Raw genomic sequence first — 14,243 nt, forward strand, 5'->3', positions numbered from 1 at the left:
CGTCGTAGTGGTGCTTTTTTGGAAACATTATAGTCCTAACAGATACACCTAGCTGGCTGCTTTGAGCACACGGGGCTAACGTTAGCTAGCAAGCAGCTATCGCTAAAACTAGAAGCTAACCACTGTATACAGTTCCAGTAGACTAACATTACACCTCTGTGATTTAAATGTGTCCTTAGTAACTTATACTCGAGGGTTGTACTAGGGTTGGATGCAGTTCCCCGTTGGTCAGTCTGTCTGTTTTCCATCTTCTGCTGTGTTTAATGTTATCCGTTTGAGAGTGCTCCTGATGGCTAGCCTAGTAACGCAGGACTTTTATCATTATATGTCCGCGGGTTGGCCAGTACTGCGCGAACTTTTATTAAACATTATATGTCCGCGGGTGGTCTTGTGCAGTGCTCTCGTGGCACTGTCAACTAAAGCGAGCACTCAAGAAGACGCGCACCGTTTGCCAGTGCAGTGATTGCAGAATGTTTTTTTTTTGTATTCTCGCCAGACTGGCGAGTGGTCTTCATGAATCACTCGCCAAACGTAAAAAATACTCGCATTTGGCGAGTAAAGTGGCCTAATTTCCTCCCCTGGTTATCCAGCTGGCTAGCTTCTGATAGCTCCCGACATAAACAACTGCAAGTGTCCAGTTACATCGCATGAGGGCTGCAGCGCTGCTGACTAGGGTCCAGGTGCAGGGTAGGAGAATCCTTTCATGCTGAATGTAAGAGTTTAGGGTCCAGCTGTAGCGCCGGAGAATCCTTGCTGGAGGCCACTAGAGTATACACACAGACAGTGGAGCTGTTTGCAGACAGCGAGGTGGCGATGTCTCGCAGATAATACAACTACAAGTATGATTATATAATATATATATTTTTATTAAAAAAATTTTTTAATATAAAATAATAATACATTCTTTTTTTATCAAAAAAAAGTTGGCAGGTAAGAAATCTGCTTGGCGGGTAGATTCTTCCCATCTACCCGCCACTGGCCGGTGAGTCAAAAAGTTAATTTCGCTCCCTGTATATATATATATATATATATATATATATATATATATATATATATAGATAGATATATCTAACAATCTATATTATAAACAATACAAAACAAAATTACCAGAAACTTGATATTATAACATATAACATGCCCATTTATTTCTACGGCTAATTGAGCCCTTTACATATTTAATTAAATAGTTTCAAATTATACATTGGGCATCCTTGTGAAACATGCCTCTTGTTTAGCAACAAACAACAATTTTTTGGAGGTTAGACGAAACGGGTTAAAACGTTCTCTTCATTCATTCCTCTAGGTTTGATGCAATTGAACAGGTGGATATAATAACATTCACGTTGCAACAGCAACTTGTGTCTGTCTCCACCTCGCGCTGGCCTGAGTACTAACTCTAGTCTCATATATTTGAGATCGTTGACGGTATGTTTACACTTAGAGAAATGTCGAGCTACCGACGACTTGACATCTGAATTTCTCACAGCACATTTGTGTTCACTGATTCTTGATTTAAAGGCTCTCGTTGTTTTGCCCACATAAGAAAAATTACAAGGACATTTTAGCAAATACACCAGATTAGACGAATTACACGTAATCCGTCCTTTGACTGGTATATTTTCCCCCGTTTTAGGATGTGCGAAAAATTTATCTTTAATCATGCCCTGGCACTGTACACAGGATTGGCAGGGAAAATTCCCATCTGGGATATTGGACATAAAATGAGAAGGTTTCTTTAAGGGCAAATCAGTTTTGACTAGGAGATTAGATAAATTCGCTTGTCTCTTATAAAAATAGTTAGGCGAATGCTGAAACGCTGTCCCTATAAGAGGGTCGGACTGCAGAATATGCCAATGTTTATTGACAATACTCTGTGTGTCTCTCGTGATAGGGCTGTAAGTAGACACAAAAGATACTTTGTCTGTTTTATCTTTCTTTCTGGGGGTGAACAACGTGGCCCTGTCCATATGTTTGGTTTTGTTCAGGGCTTTGAGTGTCAAATCGGCACTGTAACCTCTCTCGTGGAAACTGCCACGGAGGATTTCTGCTTGTGCAATAAATCTATTGTCAGTATCACATATTCTCTTATAACGAAGTATTTGGCTATAAGGAAGACTGTTCTTCAAGGCTGGGGTGTGATAACTGGAATAATGCAAGAACGAGTTACGGTCTGTCTCCTTTTTAAAAAACCTCTGTGTGTAATGAGATGCCATTAGGGGCTTTCTTGATCAGAACATCGAGGAAGGGTAAATTATGCATATCAAACTTCAATGTAAACTTTATTGTTCTTCTACAGGTGTTCAGGTACTCAAGGAAGGCAAAAAGATCAGATGCTGAACCAGACCAAATAAAAAAACAGATCGTCAATATAGCGCATATAAGATTTGACACATTTCTCAAGCGGGTTATTATTAAAGATATGATCTACTTCATATTTGGACATATAAAGATTGGCTAGGTTCACAGCGGCTGGAGAGCCCATGCTGAGGCCTATGTTTTGCAAATAGTATTTATCTTGGAATCTAAAATAATTTCTAGTTAGAACTAGAGCTGCCGCGGTATTGATGTTTTCCTTACCACACAAATTTGCTAAATATTTCCTACCGCCGCGGTTATTACCGCACGCACACAAAAAATTCAAAAAAAAAGTTTGAATGCATTTTTTTTTTTTTATAGTAGTAGTCTACTCTATAGCATATAGCCTGCCTCTAGTCTAAATGTCTATCTTTAGAGGATGACTTTGCAGCATGAATATTGTTTGGGATTCGGCAAGCACGCATTAGTTATTGAAAGTGAAACACTGATTCGAAGTTTCCCCTCTGGTCGTGCGCCGTTCACTCGGTGTCGCGGGCAGGGGTGGTTACCCCCCCGACCCTTTCTTATTATTATTACTATAAAGTTACTACTTTATAATAAAGGCATTCGTTTTGTGGCATTAACATTATATAGTTATACGTTCAATAACATCAGCGTATTTACCGGACCATATCAAGGCAAGCAATACTCAATTCATATCTCAGTTCCTTTCTTTGCTCAGAGCGTGCTGAGTTGTCCCATTCTGCGGTCTGTTAATAAAGTTTTCAATCAGACAAGTGTATAGAACGAAGGGCTTTTATTATAACATTCGTTGCAGACAGTAAAATCATTGTCTCGTTTAGTACTCCTGAGGAGCGATGGTAGTCCACTCCGGCGGGGAGCTAAAGCTAACGTTATTAGCCGTATTGTGATGAGCTCTGATCAATGGCTGACATTCAGGACGTAAAAAACTGCAGGACGCTCCAACGTGTGACGCGTCTCACTTCTGACCAATCGGTGGTCTGCAATGTTTCACGTGACTTTTCTGGTACCCAATAGGGTCGCTTGGAACCTCGATAGAGGAGTAGGGTATATCTGCAGAGCCGCAAGCCCAACGAGAGGAGGGTACTTTATTATTATAAAAAACAGCAGTGATGCGGGGAACCGTGACTATTATTAGTATTATCTTATTTGCATATTGTCTCATTATTAGATAGGTTGACTTTATTGATCCCCGGAGGGTAGGCCTGCCACGATAACACATTTTGCTGGGCGATTAATTGCCCCCGAAAATATCGCGATAAGCGATATTATTGCGACCGGTTAGAGAATTTTTTTTTTTAGAAATGTATTTCCCAAAAGTTCTCAATTTTCTTTAAAAAATTCACTAATATTATGATAATAGCATAATAATGCAAGGACACCGTTTCAAAGTGCAATAAACTTTTATTTAACATTGGAAGACATTTTAAATATCCTAAATAAAAAAATGCTCAGTTTGATTGTTTATTATAAAACAAACTGAAACTGGAAACAAGCCCTCTGTCTGGCTTTTTGTGTCATCCTTTTAACATGTACATGTATTATTAATGTACCTTGCGCCGCGGTACCATGTACAAAATGTTAATAAACTGTGAGGAAAACTGGAAACGTAATAAATAAAAAGGCAGTGAAACAATAATCAAATAAACACCAAAATATATACTATCTCTATTGGAATGGAGACTTCAGCACAAGATAAACTAGGGATGGGCAAAAATAATCCAGATCGATTGATCACATGATGTACTCGAGTACTCGTGGAGGAAAACGCTGTACAAAATAAACGTATTTTCCGGTGTTTTAGACTTTTATTTTGAAGCCCACCGCTCCGTCTTTTCCGGTGTTTTAGACTTTTATTTTGAAGCCCACCGACCGAAGCGGAAGTATTGTTGTTGTTATCCTAGCAGCCAACTTGTCTCGTCCGGTTCTGTGTTTTTGAGCTAATGATAAAACAAATGTTGAGATAGATTGTTGGTGAACAACTAACTTTAGGTTAGTTTTAACGTTGGCTACTAACGTTAGATGCAGCTACTACAGGCAATCAACGATGAGGAGGAAGCGTCAAAGCCGTATATAATAGAATAGCCGTGGTGCGTAGGCACGAGAGCGCAACTGTGTTATAATAAATTAATTTATGTTTAACTTGTCCCCGTGTCCAGTCCTTTGACCACCCGTTCATTGTAAACAATGATGCATGTAATTGTATTAACGTTATTCTGTGTTGTAGCTATGCTATACGTTGTATTTAGTTTGTTAGCTATTTAGCTAATGTTGTTAGCATTGAGTGAGCATCAACGAACGCTAGATCTTTAATCTTTATTTAGTAGTTCAGTTTCTCCGGGCAGTAGCGAGTAACTACTTGGGTCTAAAAATAGCTAACGTTACACTACAAATAACGCTACTTGGTTAAAAGGAGCAACACTATTGAGAAATGTAGTTAAGCTATGTGGCGTTGCCCCACGGAGCTCCTGTGCTGTGCTCTGTAGTAAGGCCAGCGGCCCCCCACACAGTGAGTGACTGACGAGGGGTACTGGTTCCGCCTCATTAAAACAAACGCGCAAATAGCAATTAATCGCGCCCGTCAAAATTATTGCATTCATTTTAATTATCGCGCTGATTAATCGATTTATTGCTTATCGCGGCAGGCCTACCGGAGGGAAATTTAAGTACAGTATTGAAACGTCCTAATAGTGGGCTACTCACCTAATGCATGGCTGAATGTTAGAAGTGTCCCCGTCAATCATCACTGCCAGATCAGACTTAATTTAATCGGCTATCGTCTCTTATCATCTCTCCACATCGGACATGGTTGTCATAAGATGGACCCGCTCCGTTCTTCTTGCAGAGCAAAATTAGCGGCTTAAACTTATTGGAAGGGATTTCTTCTTTGGCGATGCCACATTCAGTTTCGATTCAATTGATCGCTAGGAACTCTGGGACAACCAGGAGATTTTGGTGGGAGGACCTAAGTGCACGACTGGGGGAGTAGGGGCGCAGTAAATAAAAAATGTACACAGGGGATTTACCTTGGAGGGCTTTAAAAGTTAAAACAAGAATTTTAAAATGGACACGATAATTAATGGGGAGCCAATGTAGAGTGGATACAATGGGGGTGATGTGGGCACGCCTACTTGTCCCAGTTAAAAGCCTTGCCGCTGCATTTTGAATGATTTGCAAGCGGTTTAGCACAGATTTATCCAGACGGGTACAAATTTAATTGCAATAGTCCAGGCGTGATGAAATAAAAGCATGGATGATCATTTCCATTTCAGCTCTAGAAACAACAGTCTGTTCATCTCACTTCAATAATTTTTATTGCAGAACATGGTATTTTCTCAAGCAGACAGATGTAAACACTGTAATCTGTGTTGCATGTACCTGACAAACTGAACTGTTTGTATTAGTCATATTCCATGTGTGTGTGGACTACTGTACTATTACAGGTATTGAAATGAACAATGCAACTTCCAAAATCTTTTTTTATGAATTATTAAATATCGATACTTGGTGTCCCTGTATTGATACAGTATCGCCACGCGATACTACTACGTATCGATTTCCCCCCCCACCCCTAGTATTTAGCTGATATTAGTTGTAATTAGTGCTGTCAATAGATTAAAACAATTTAACTAATTAATCTCTCAATTTTCTGCAATTAATCTAGATACAAAAAATCAAATTTTTCGACTTAAGACCGAAGCTTGTAACAGATATTTACTTGAGTAAAATCATGCAATTAATGTAAAATCAACACACAGTATATTTAGATTCAAATACTATTTTAATTGCTTTCTTTGAATACAGTTTATCTCCTGTGAAATACAAATGTTCAACAACCATCAACATTGACTCAGCTAGACCTCTTTCTTATATTATATTGAAAATGTTTCACTCCATAGATTAATCTAGATACATTTTCTTTAACGCTTTAAAGAATTTAAATTAATCTCCAGAGTTAAAGCATTAATTTTGACAGCCCTAGTTGTAATATTAGATGGCTAGGATGGCTTTTGTAGCCAGGGGAGCAGCAAGCTAACGCCAAAAGCGGACGTTGACTGTCTGACTCTGTTTACACTTCAGGATCACGTTAGATCATCAGGAGGATACTAAAATGACGTCAAATTAGACGAGTACACTGCCAGCAAAGATGAAGATGCTTATTTGTCAATAAAATACTGAAAACAAAACATGCAGACAGGCAAGCGACTCTAAGTAGGCAGCGCTAGAAAGCAGTAGTTTGTTTACAAAGATGTGTAAGAGAGGAGCATACAAATGTATTTGCCCCCCCTCCACACACATACAGAATCAAAACAAGCATGTGGAAAAGACGAGCAAGAGACAAATTGGGAGCAGAGAAACCTTAAACTTCTTTTTACAGACTTTATGAAATTACATATATTTGCAAAAGTAATGACATTACTACATTTCTAGTGTACAATTTCTATAACTATAGTACAGCCTAACCTAACTGAAATGTTTCATCTGCTTTAAATTATGATTTTTTTTACAGAGCTGTGTCCAGTGAAGATGTCCCAGGGAAAGAATGACCTCAGTGACGGCCCCAACAAACGTGTCCGAGCTGTTTCACTGGCTGCAGACAAAGATGACCACATAGCCGGTCCTAGCCAACACCATATGCTCTCTGAGGTGGTATTATGCTTCAGTTGTTATGCTTAGGGTTGGGCTATATGAACAACATCTCATATCACCAGATATCTCTTAGGTTTGACTAGTGGATGAACAAGATGCAGCACATTTATGTTCTAGGTTTGACTAGTGCAGTGTTTCTCAAAGTGGGGGGCGCAGAGGCATGACAGGGGGGGCCTTGAGATGTTTTTTTTTTTTTTTTATTATTATTACAGAAAATTATCACTAAAGTGCTATCTGTTGCAGCTGCACTGTTCTCCATGAAAATACCATACCGTATTTGGATAAGTTTGACCATTTCTCAAAATCTGAAAATCATTATTTAATAAAACACAGAAAAGGATCACCAAGTTACTCTCGATAAAAAAAAAACTTTACAGACAACATTGAGACAAAGCTTCCTGACGCATCTCCATCCAAACTCTTGGAAGAACTCATTGAAATCTCATCTGATACCACCTGGAGAGCTAGTTTCAGAGTGTGGTGCTGAGTACCAAGTATCTCATGATGCAGCAGTTAAGGTGTTGATACCATTCAGCACCACATATCTGTGTGAAGCTGGCTTTTCATCCATGACGGCTCTGAAAACAAAATATAGGGCCAAGTTGAGCCTTGAGGATGACATGCGTGTTGCCTTGTCAAAGACTGACAGAAAATAAAGACTGTTTGTTTGCTTATTTCCTATGTTCACTGAGTGAAGATCTGCTGTTTTGCAAATATGTCAAAAACAGAGCGACAGCTGATGAGCTCTTCAAAATTATTGACAGTTACCTGACAGAACATGGACTGAAATGGGAGAACTGTGTGGGCTTTTGCTCTGACGGTGCGCAGGCCATGGCAGGGAAAAGGAGGGGGCTACAGGCGCTCATCCAGGGGGTCTCGCCAAACGCGCAATGGACGCACTGTAAATTCACAGAAAGGCGCCAGCGTCAAGACAGCTTAGCCCTGAGCTGAATGAGGTTTTGACAGAAGTTATAAACGTGGTAAATTTCATCAAAACCCGACCCCTGAAAGCCCGCCTGTTCTCTGCGCTGTGTGAGGAGATGGGAGCTGACCATTCTGCAGTGCTGTTTCACAGCGAGGCAAGGTGGCTCTCGCGAGGGAAGGTGTTGTCAATTTGAAAGGTCACGATATTGGTGTTATTTCAATACATTTAAACATGGCCCATTTCATGACTATTTTGTTGGGGGGGGGGGGGGGGGGGCAAGATATTTTGGTCCGCCAAAGGGGGGCCTGACAGAAAAAGTTTGAGAAGCACTGGACTAGTGGATGAACAAAATGCAGCACATATCTTATTTTAGGTTTGACTAGTGGATGAACAAAATACAGCACATGTTTCTTAGGTTTGACTAGTGGATGAACAAAATACAGCACATATCTTTTTTTTAGGTTTGACTAGTGGATGAACAAAATACAGCACATATATTTCTTAGGTTTGACTAGTGGATGCAGGACTTCAGGGTTTCTGGAGATACCTACCATTGGAGTTGAGCAGAGTTGATGCATCTACTCCAATGATAGAAGTGAGCACATATTGGCCATTTTTGCTACAGAGCTACATCGTAGTTCACTTGTTTGGTCGACACCAGAGTTCGAATGAGCTTTCACACCACCCAAAACCAACCGGACTATCCGAGGAAATGAACCAGGGCTCGATTAAGGTGGACCAAAGAGTTCAGGTGTGAAAGCGACCTTGGACTGTAGGAGTTCAGGAATCTACTATTTTTGGGTAGACTATTTTGCTACTTTTGACATTATTATGGTATTGAGTTTTCCAATACCAGTTACAATGTGATATGACATCTATTTGATATCAGTATCAAAATAATTTCCAAATTAACCCCTTATTACAATCCAACCAAAGTGTATACTCTAATACATTGGTTGAGCATACAGGCATTAAAGCGTTCCGTCTTGGGACGGATATCCCTCCATTTGATTTGGAGATTCCGTCATTTGATTCGGAGTCGTGACGGATTTTAACCTGAGCCAATCAGAGGCGTCAAATATCATTTTTTCCCCTACCGCGGCGGCACCAAACAGTCATTTGGCTCTGCGGCTCTGCAGATACCCCCTACTCCTTTCACCCGCCTCCGCTGTGCTCGGCACCAATGGGAAGCGGCCATTTTTCGTTTTGAGTTTCTGAAACTCCGCCATTGCTCTCTAGCTCTACTCGAGAGTAAACTGGACTCATCAACATGCGGCAACTTTTCCGAGACAGTAAGTTCATTTGACTTATTCTAGTCTAAAGAAACATATATATTACTATTGCTATTGATAAATCTAGGTAACGTGAATGCCACAAAACGAATGCCTTTTGTTAATCAGAACGTTATTTACGCGACAAGTTCAACCAGTGTGTTGGTGGTGGTGGTGGTGTTGCGTGTGTGAGCTTGCGCCTCCGTGTATGATAAATGTATGAATGTTGATAAATCTAGGTAACGTTAATGCCACAAAACGAATGCCTTTGTTAATCAGAACGTTATTTGCATTAACAATTGTTTTTAAGCTCAATAAACGTCTTCTACCATTTGTCCGGGAGATCTCTGGGTAACGGTACTGTATATTTGCATATCATATGTCACAAATGTAACATTACTATCTCCTGTAGTATGTCATGTATGTCACTATGAATTGAAAATGGGGGACCCTGATGTAAACAAGACGAACGTCTTTCTCTGGTCTGCATCCCCTTAACAATTGTGTGTATTGAGCTGTACTGTATTGTACCCATTCTGCTATCTGTTAAATATTGATTGATTGTTATTAACAGATTGCAGAATGGGTACAATACAGTACAGCTCAATACACACAATTGTTAAGGGGATGCAGACCAGAGAGAGACTTTCGTCTTGTTTACATCAGGGTCCCCCATTTTCAATTCATCATAACATATATGACACACATGACATACAGATAGACAATACTGCTACATCTATACATTTATGACATACCAGATTTACAAATACAGTAGCCTATTGTTTGTGATACAAAAATAGTCTAAAAAGAGTATATACATTTGACGAAGAAACTGTACATTGGAGGTGCGATGGGGGGGTTGTAACTGTACATTGGATTATTGACAACCTTACTTGGTCCCAAGAAGAGGGTCTCGTGTATTAAATAAAGTTTTCATTCATTCATTCACTCTGGATCTTGTAAATCCAGTAGCAATACACACAATTGTTAAGGGGATGCAGGCCAGAGAAAGGCGTTTGTCTTGTTTACATCATCAGGGTCCCCCATTTTCAATTCATAGTGACACTTATGACATACACAACATACATGACATCATGACATTTATGACATGCATGCCTTACAGGTATATAGTAATAGTACTGTTACATTTGTCACATATACGATATGCAAATATACAGTACTGTTACCCAGAGATCCTAACAGTAAATATATACATATGATGAGGAGGAGACTGTGCATTAGGAGGGGGTGGGTGGTAAAAAAGATATACAAACGGTGGGGAGGAGACTGTCCATTGTTGTTGTACCATAATTGTGAAACTTGTTTAGTCCCTTGTTTGTATGATAACAAGCCGTTTAGTTCATGGTTCAAAGTAATGGGAAAAGGGTGCTATCTCGCCATCAATCAGAAGCTAGCCACAAGACTTGCTGTCATGTACAGAGGTCTAACGACTATACAGGATAGTAACTGGGCAGGTGGTACATGAGCAGAAACAACCCCCTCAGTAGAAAATGCTTTTCAAAACAGTCCCGGGTAGGCAGATAGTAAACAAAGACGTTTTCAAATGGTAAATTGTATTTATTAGGTGTGGGGCTTCCAACCCACGGCCTGTTCCCCAAAAGGGGAAACGGGGATGTTATTAGGGGATTTCAACCCTAGATCACACAAAGGGAAAAAGGTAAGGGGAGAACAAACAAGGTAGATATAAATGGACAAATCATATCTCACATATCTCTATATGTTACCTGGTAGCAACGCTAGCACAGATACCTACCAGTGTGAACAGGACGAACACACAGTCCCATACAGTTATGGAGACAAGGCCAAATACAATACAACAAGGGCAAATGAAACACAGTTCCACCACAGTGGCAACCACAGGCAACCTCCGACACCGTGATCACCAGCAAGTGACACAATGAGGCGCCCCGACGTGTGTGTGCTGTCAGCTACTTGTGCACCCGTCCCTCTTGATGTGATTGCCATCAGCTGTCCCTCATTAGGCAATCAGCACCCTTCAGTATAGGGACGGGCAGCACCTGACAGGAAGAGAAGAAGAGATATCATTAGCTCTCATGTTCACACACACATACAAATGATACTAATCTGATGTTCACATGGTCTTCCAAATACAGTAATAATGATAATGACCAACCCACGTACGTCACACCTCCCCCCATAAGAGCGAACCCGCAGGGTTAGCAAAACATTATCACTTTTTATCAACCAACATCTGATTAGCACCAACGGAACAAAAATAAATAGAAATCACACTCCATATAGGCCACATGCCCCTATTTTGGGCCCACACGGTCAACCACCACCTCACCCAATACCAGATGCATCAGCCGTCGGACGTGGCTGGCACATTCCTCATACCGAGGCCATGACGGTATACTGTAGTCAACCATACGCGAATTGCTCAATGGTGTTCGCACTCCCAACATCAACACCGTGCGTCCTGTAAGGCACATTAGAACACAACACAGCATGTGAAACAACAGTCCTGTCACATCTCAACTCCGACGAGACGCGGGCAGGACTTTTCATTAGCCTATTCACATGACACCAGCGTGTCCTCCTCCGCCGCCCGAGCGTATGCAACATATACTTAGTGGCAGACACCTTTCCTCTTACCACATAAGGTCCTGAGAACCGGGCAGTGAGCACCGTACTAGGCGTGGGCAGCACAATAAACACCTCATCCCCCGCCTCAAAATGCTGCGTCACCGCCAATTTGCGAAACTCACCACAGACAGAGTCACCCAACGCTAGACCTTGGTCTCGCTTCCGCTCCTGTGCCCTAGGGACAGCACAAATAGAAGGGACATTGGGGTGATTATCAATCAATGCATCACACAATAAGTTAGTAAATGGAGCGTCTCCAACCTCCAACACAGGGACGACCTTACCCCCAGCGATATCATTCCCCATGACGAAATCCACGCCCTTTACGGGAAAACATGGGCGAACCGCGACCGGAAAGCAACCTGTGATCAGTGCAGACTGTACATGCACCTTATGCAACGGCACGCGCACACACCCCATGTCAATACCTCTCACCAATTCGCTCGACCGACAGGAGTCCACATCCAATGGTAATACATCAGCCAGGATGAACGATTGAGAGGCTCCTGTATCACGGAGTATTCTCACCCGTTGGTAGTCCCCAACTTTACCCGACAGGGACACATAACCATCAAACAAAAAGGGCTCAAAAGAGCTATGCTGGTCAGGACATGACACCGTACCAATCAACCCCACCCCTTTCGGTTCCTGGGCTGACTCCCTGGTCTCCTGTCGATCCCTTAGCGCATGACAGTCCCTCATAAAATGCCCTTCTTTCTTACAATAATGACACACCAAGATGGCCTTTTCAGACGGCGGTGAGCGTGGTCGGAATGTCCGCTCGTCACCTCCCCGATACGGCGACTCAGACGGAGAAAACGCGCCCCCTCCTACATACACATCAGCATCTTGCTGATTTTTCGATGCGTAACAGTCCGCCACCAAATGACCCATCTTTTTACAATAACTACACACAATGGCCCTCCTAGACGGCGGTGAGCGAGGTCGAAATGGTCGCTCGTCACCTCCTACATACACATCATTTCGTACAGAAACATTTTTGTGGATCATTGCTAACTCGTCACACAAAACTGCAGCTTCCTGGAGGGTAGAAACCTTTCGCTCCTCTAAATGTACTATCATGTGTTCGGGCACACATTTTTTTAATTGTTCAATGAGGATTAACTCGCTCAAAGCCTCGACCCCATCCACCTTACATGCTTCACACCAACGAGTGAACATCGTCCGTTGTTCATGGGAAAATACCACATGTGTTTGCGAGGGAGCTTTACTTAGTGCCCTAAACCGTTGCCTATACGCTTCCGGCACCAGTTCATATACGCGCAAGACAGCACCCTTCACTTTCTCATATACCATGCTGTCCTCCTTCGATAATAACTGGCATGCGTCCTGAGCCCTACCCGTGAGCCTATATTGCAATAATAGTGCCCACTGGTCCTTCGGCCAATGCGAAGCCCACGCTACCCGCTCAAAATTAGAAAAATATGTTTCCACCTCAGACTCTCGAAAAAAAGGAACCATAGAAATATGCTGCCCAATATTAAAAATGCCCTGGTAACCTTCAGATGAGGGAGAAGAAGAGCCACCACTCTCCAACTCCATCCTCCTTATTGTAATCTGGAGCTCTCTATCCTTCTCCTCTTTCTCCCCCTGGAGCACTCTCTCCTCCCTTCTCTCTCTTTCCAGACTCTCTATCTCTGTCTCTCTCCTCCTTCCTCTCTTCTCTGTCTCTCTCCTCTTTTCTCTCCTGTCTGTCTCTCTCCTCTTTTCTCTCCTGTCTGTCTCTCTCCTCCCTTCTCTCTTCCTTGTCACGCATAGCAGCTCTTTCCTCTGAAACAGAGGCACGTCCTGAGTGTACAGAATTATCACTGTCAATCTCCTCAGCCTTGGCACCGCTACCCCTCCGTTCCTGTATAGCACCACCTGTTCCCTCACTGGACTCACCAGACGCCTCGTCATGCGTGACGTCCTCCGAGTCATTTCCCCCGGCTACGGGCGAACTTAATATCTCCCTATCAACCAACCCAGCGAGCACAATTGCTTTCACCTCCTCTTTACTTTTTGAACTTTGGACCGTAATGCCATAATGCTTGGCGACCCCACACAATTCAGCTTTCGTGCAGTCATCAATCTGATCCCTCGTAGGATCCGCCACAAACAAATCCAAAGTAAAAGCCGCCCCAGCCATAGTCCCTACAGAATATGACTACACCACAAATAACCTACGCAAAATAACACAATAATAATAAACGAATCACAGGTGACAAGAAAATACCCCCTCACCTACTCCACAATATCCGTGCGTAACACATTTAATCATTACATTCCGTAGTATACAATTCAACCACTCTGATTTACTGCCCACATCTACCATCTATGAAAACAATAAATGCTGGTCTAACCACCTAACTAGGATCACCCACGTCACTCTAGCATACCCCAGCTAAACTACTCCCCTGCCGGGATGAGGC

The 14,243-nt window shown here is 42.0% G+C and overlaps 1 protein-coding gene across 1 annotated transcript in view; it reads left to right on the plus strand.

Annotated features, from left to right (window-relative positions):
- The window catches only part of LOC311233810 (uncharacterized protein), a 124,864-nt gene that overhangs the window by 34,378 nt on the left and 76,243 nt on the right, over window positions 1–14,243 (plus strand). Inside the window, exon 2 of the mRNA XM_084320834.1 lies at window positions 6,848–6,984. Within this exon, the coding sequence (XP_084176960.1) occupies window positions 6,865–6,984 (120 nt within the window). The 5' untranslated portion in view covers window positions 6,848–6,864. The remainder of the gene's footprint in view (window positions 1–6,847; window positions 6,985–14,243) is intronic.

This window comes from Notolepis coatsorum (assembly GCF_963971535.1).
Source record: "Notolepis coatsorum genome assembly, chromosome: 8".
Taxonomy (NCBI): domain Eukaryota; kingdom Metazoa; phylum Chordata; class Actinopteri; order Aulopiformes; family Paralepididae; genus Notolepis; species Notolepis coatsorum.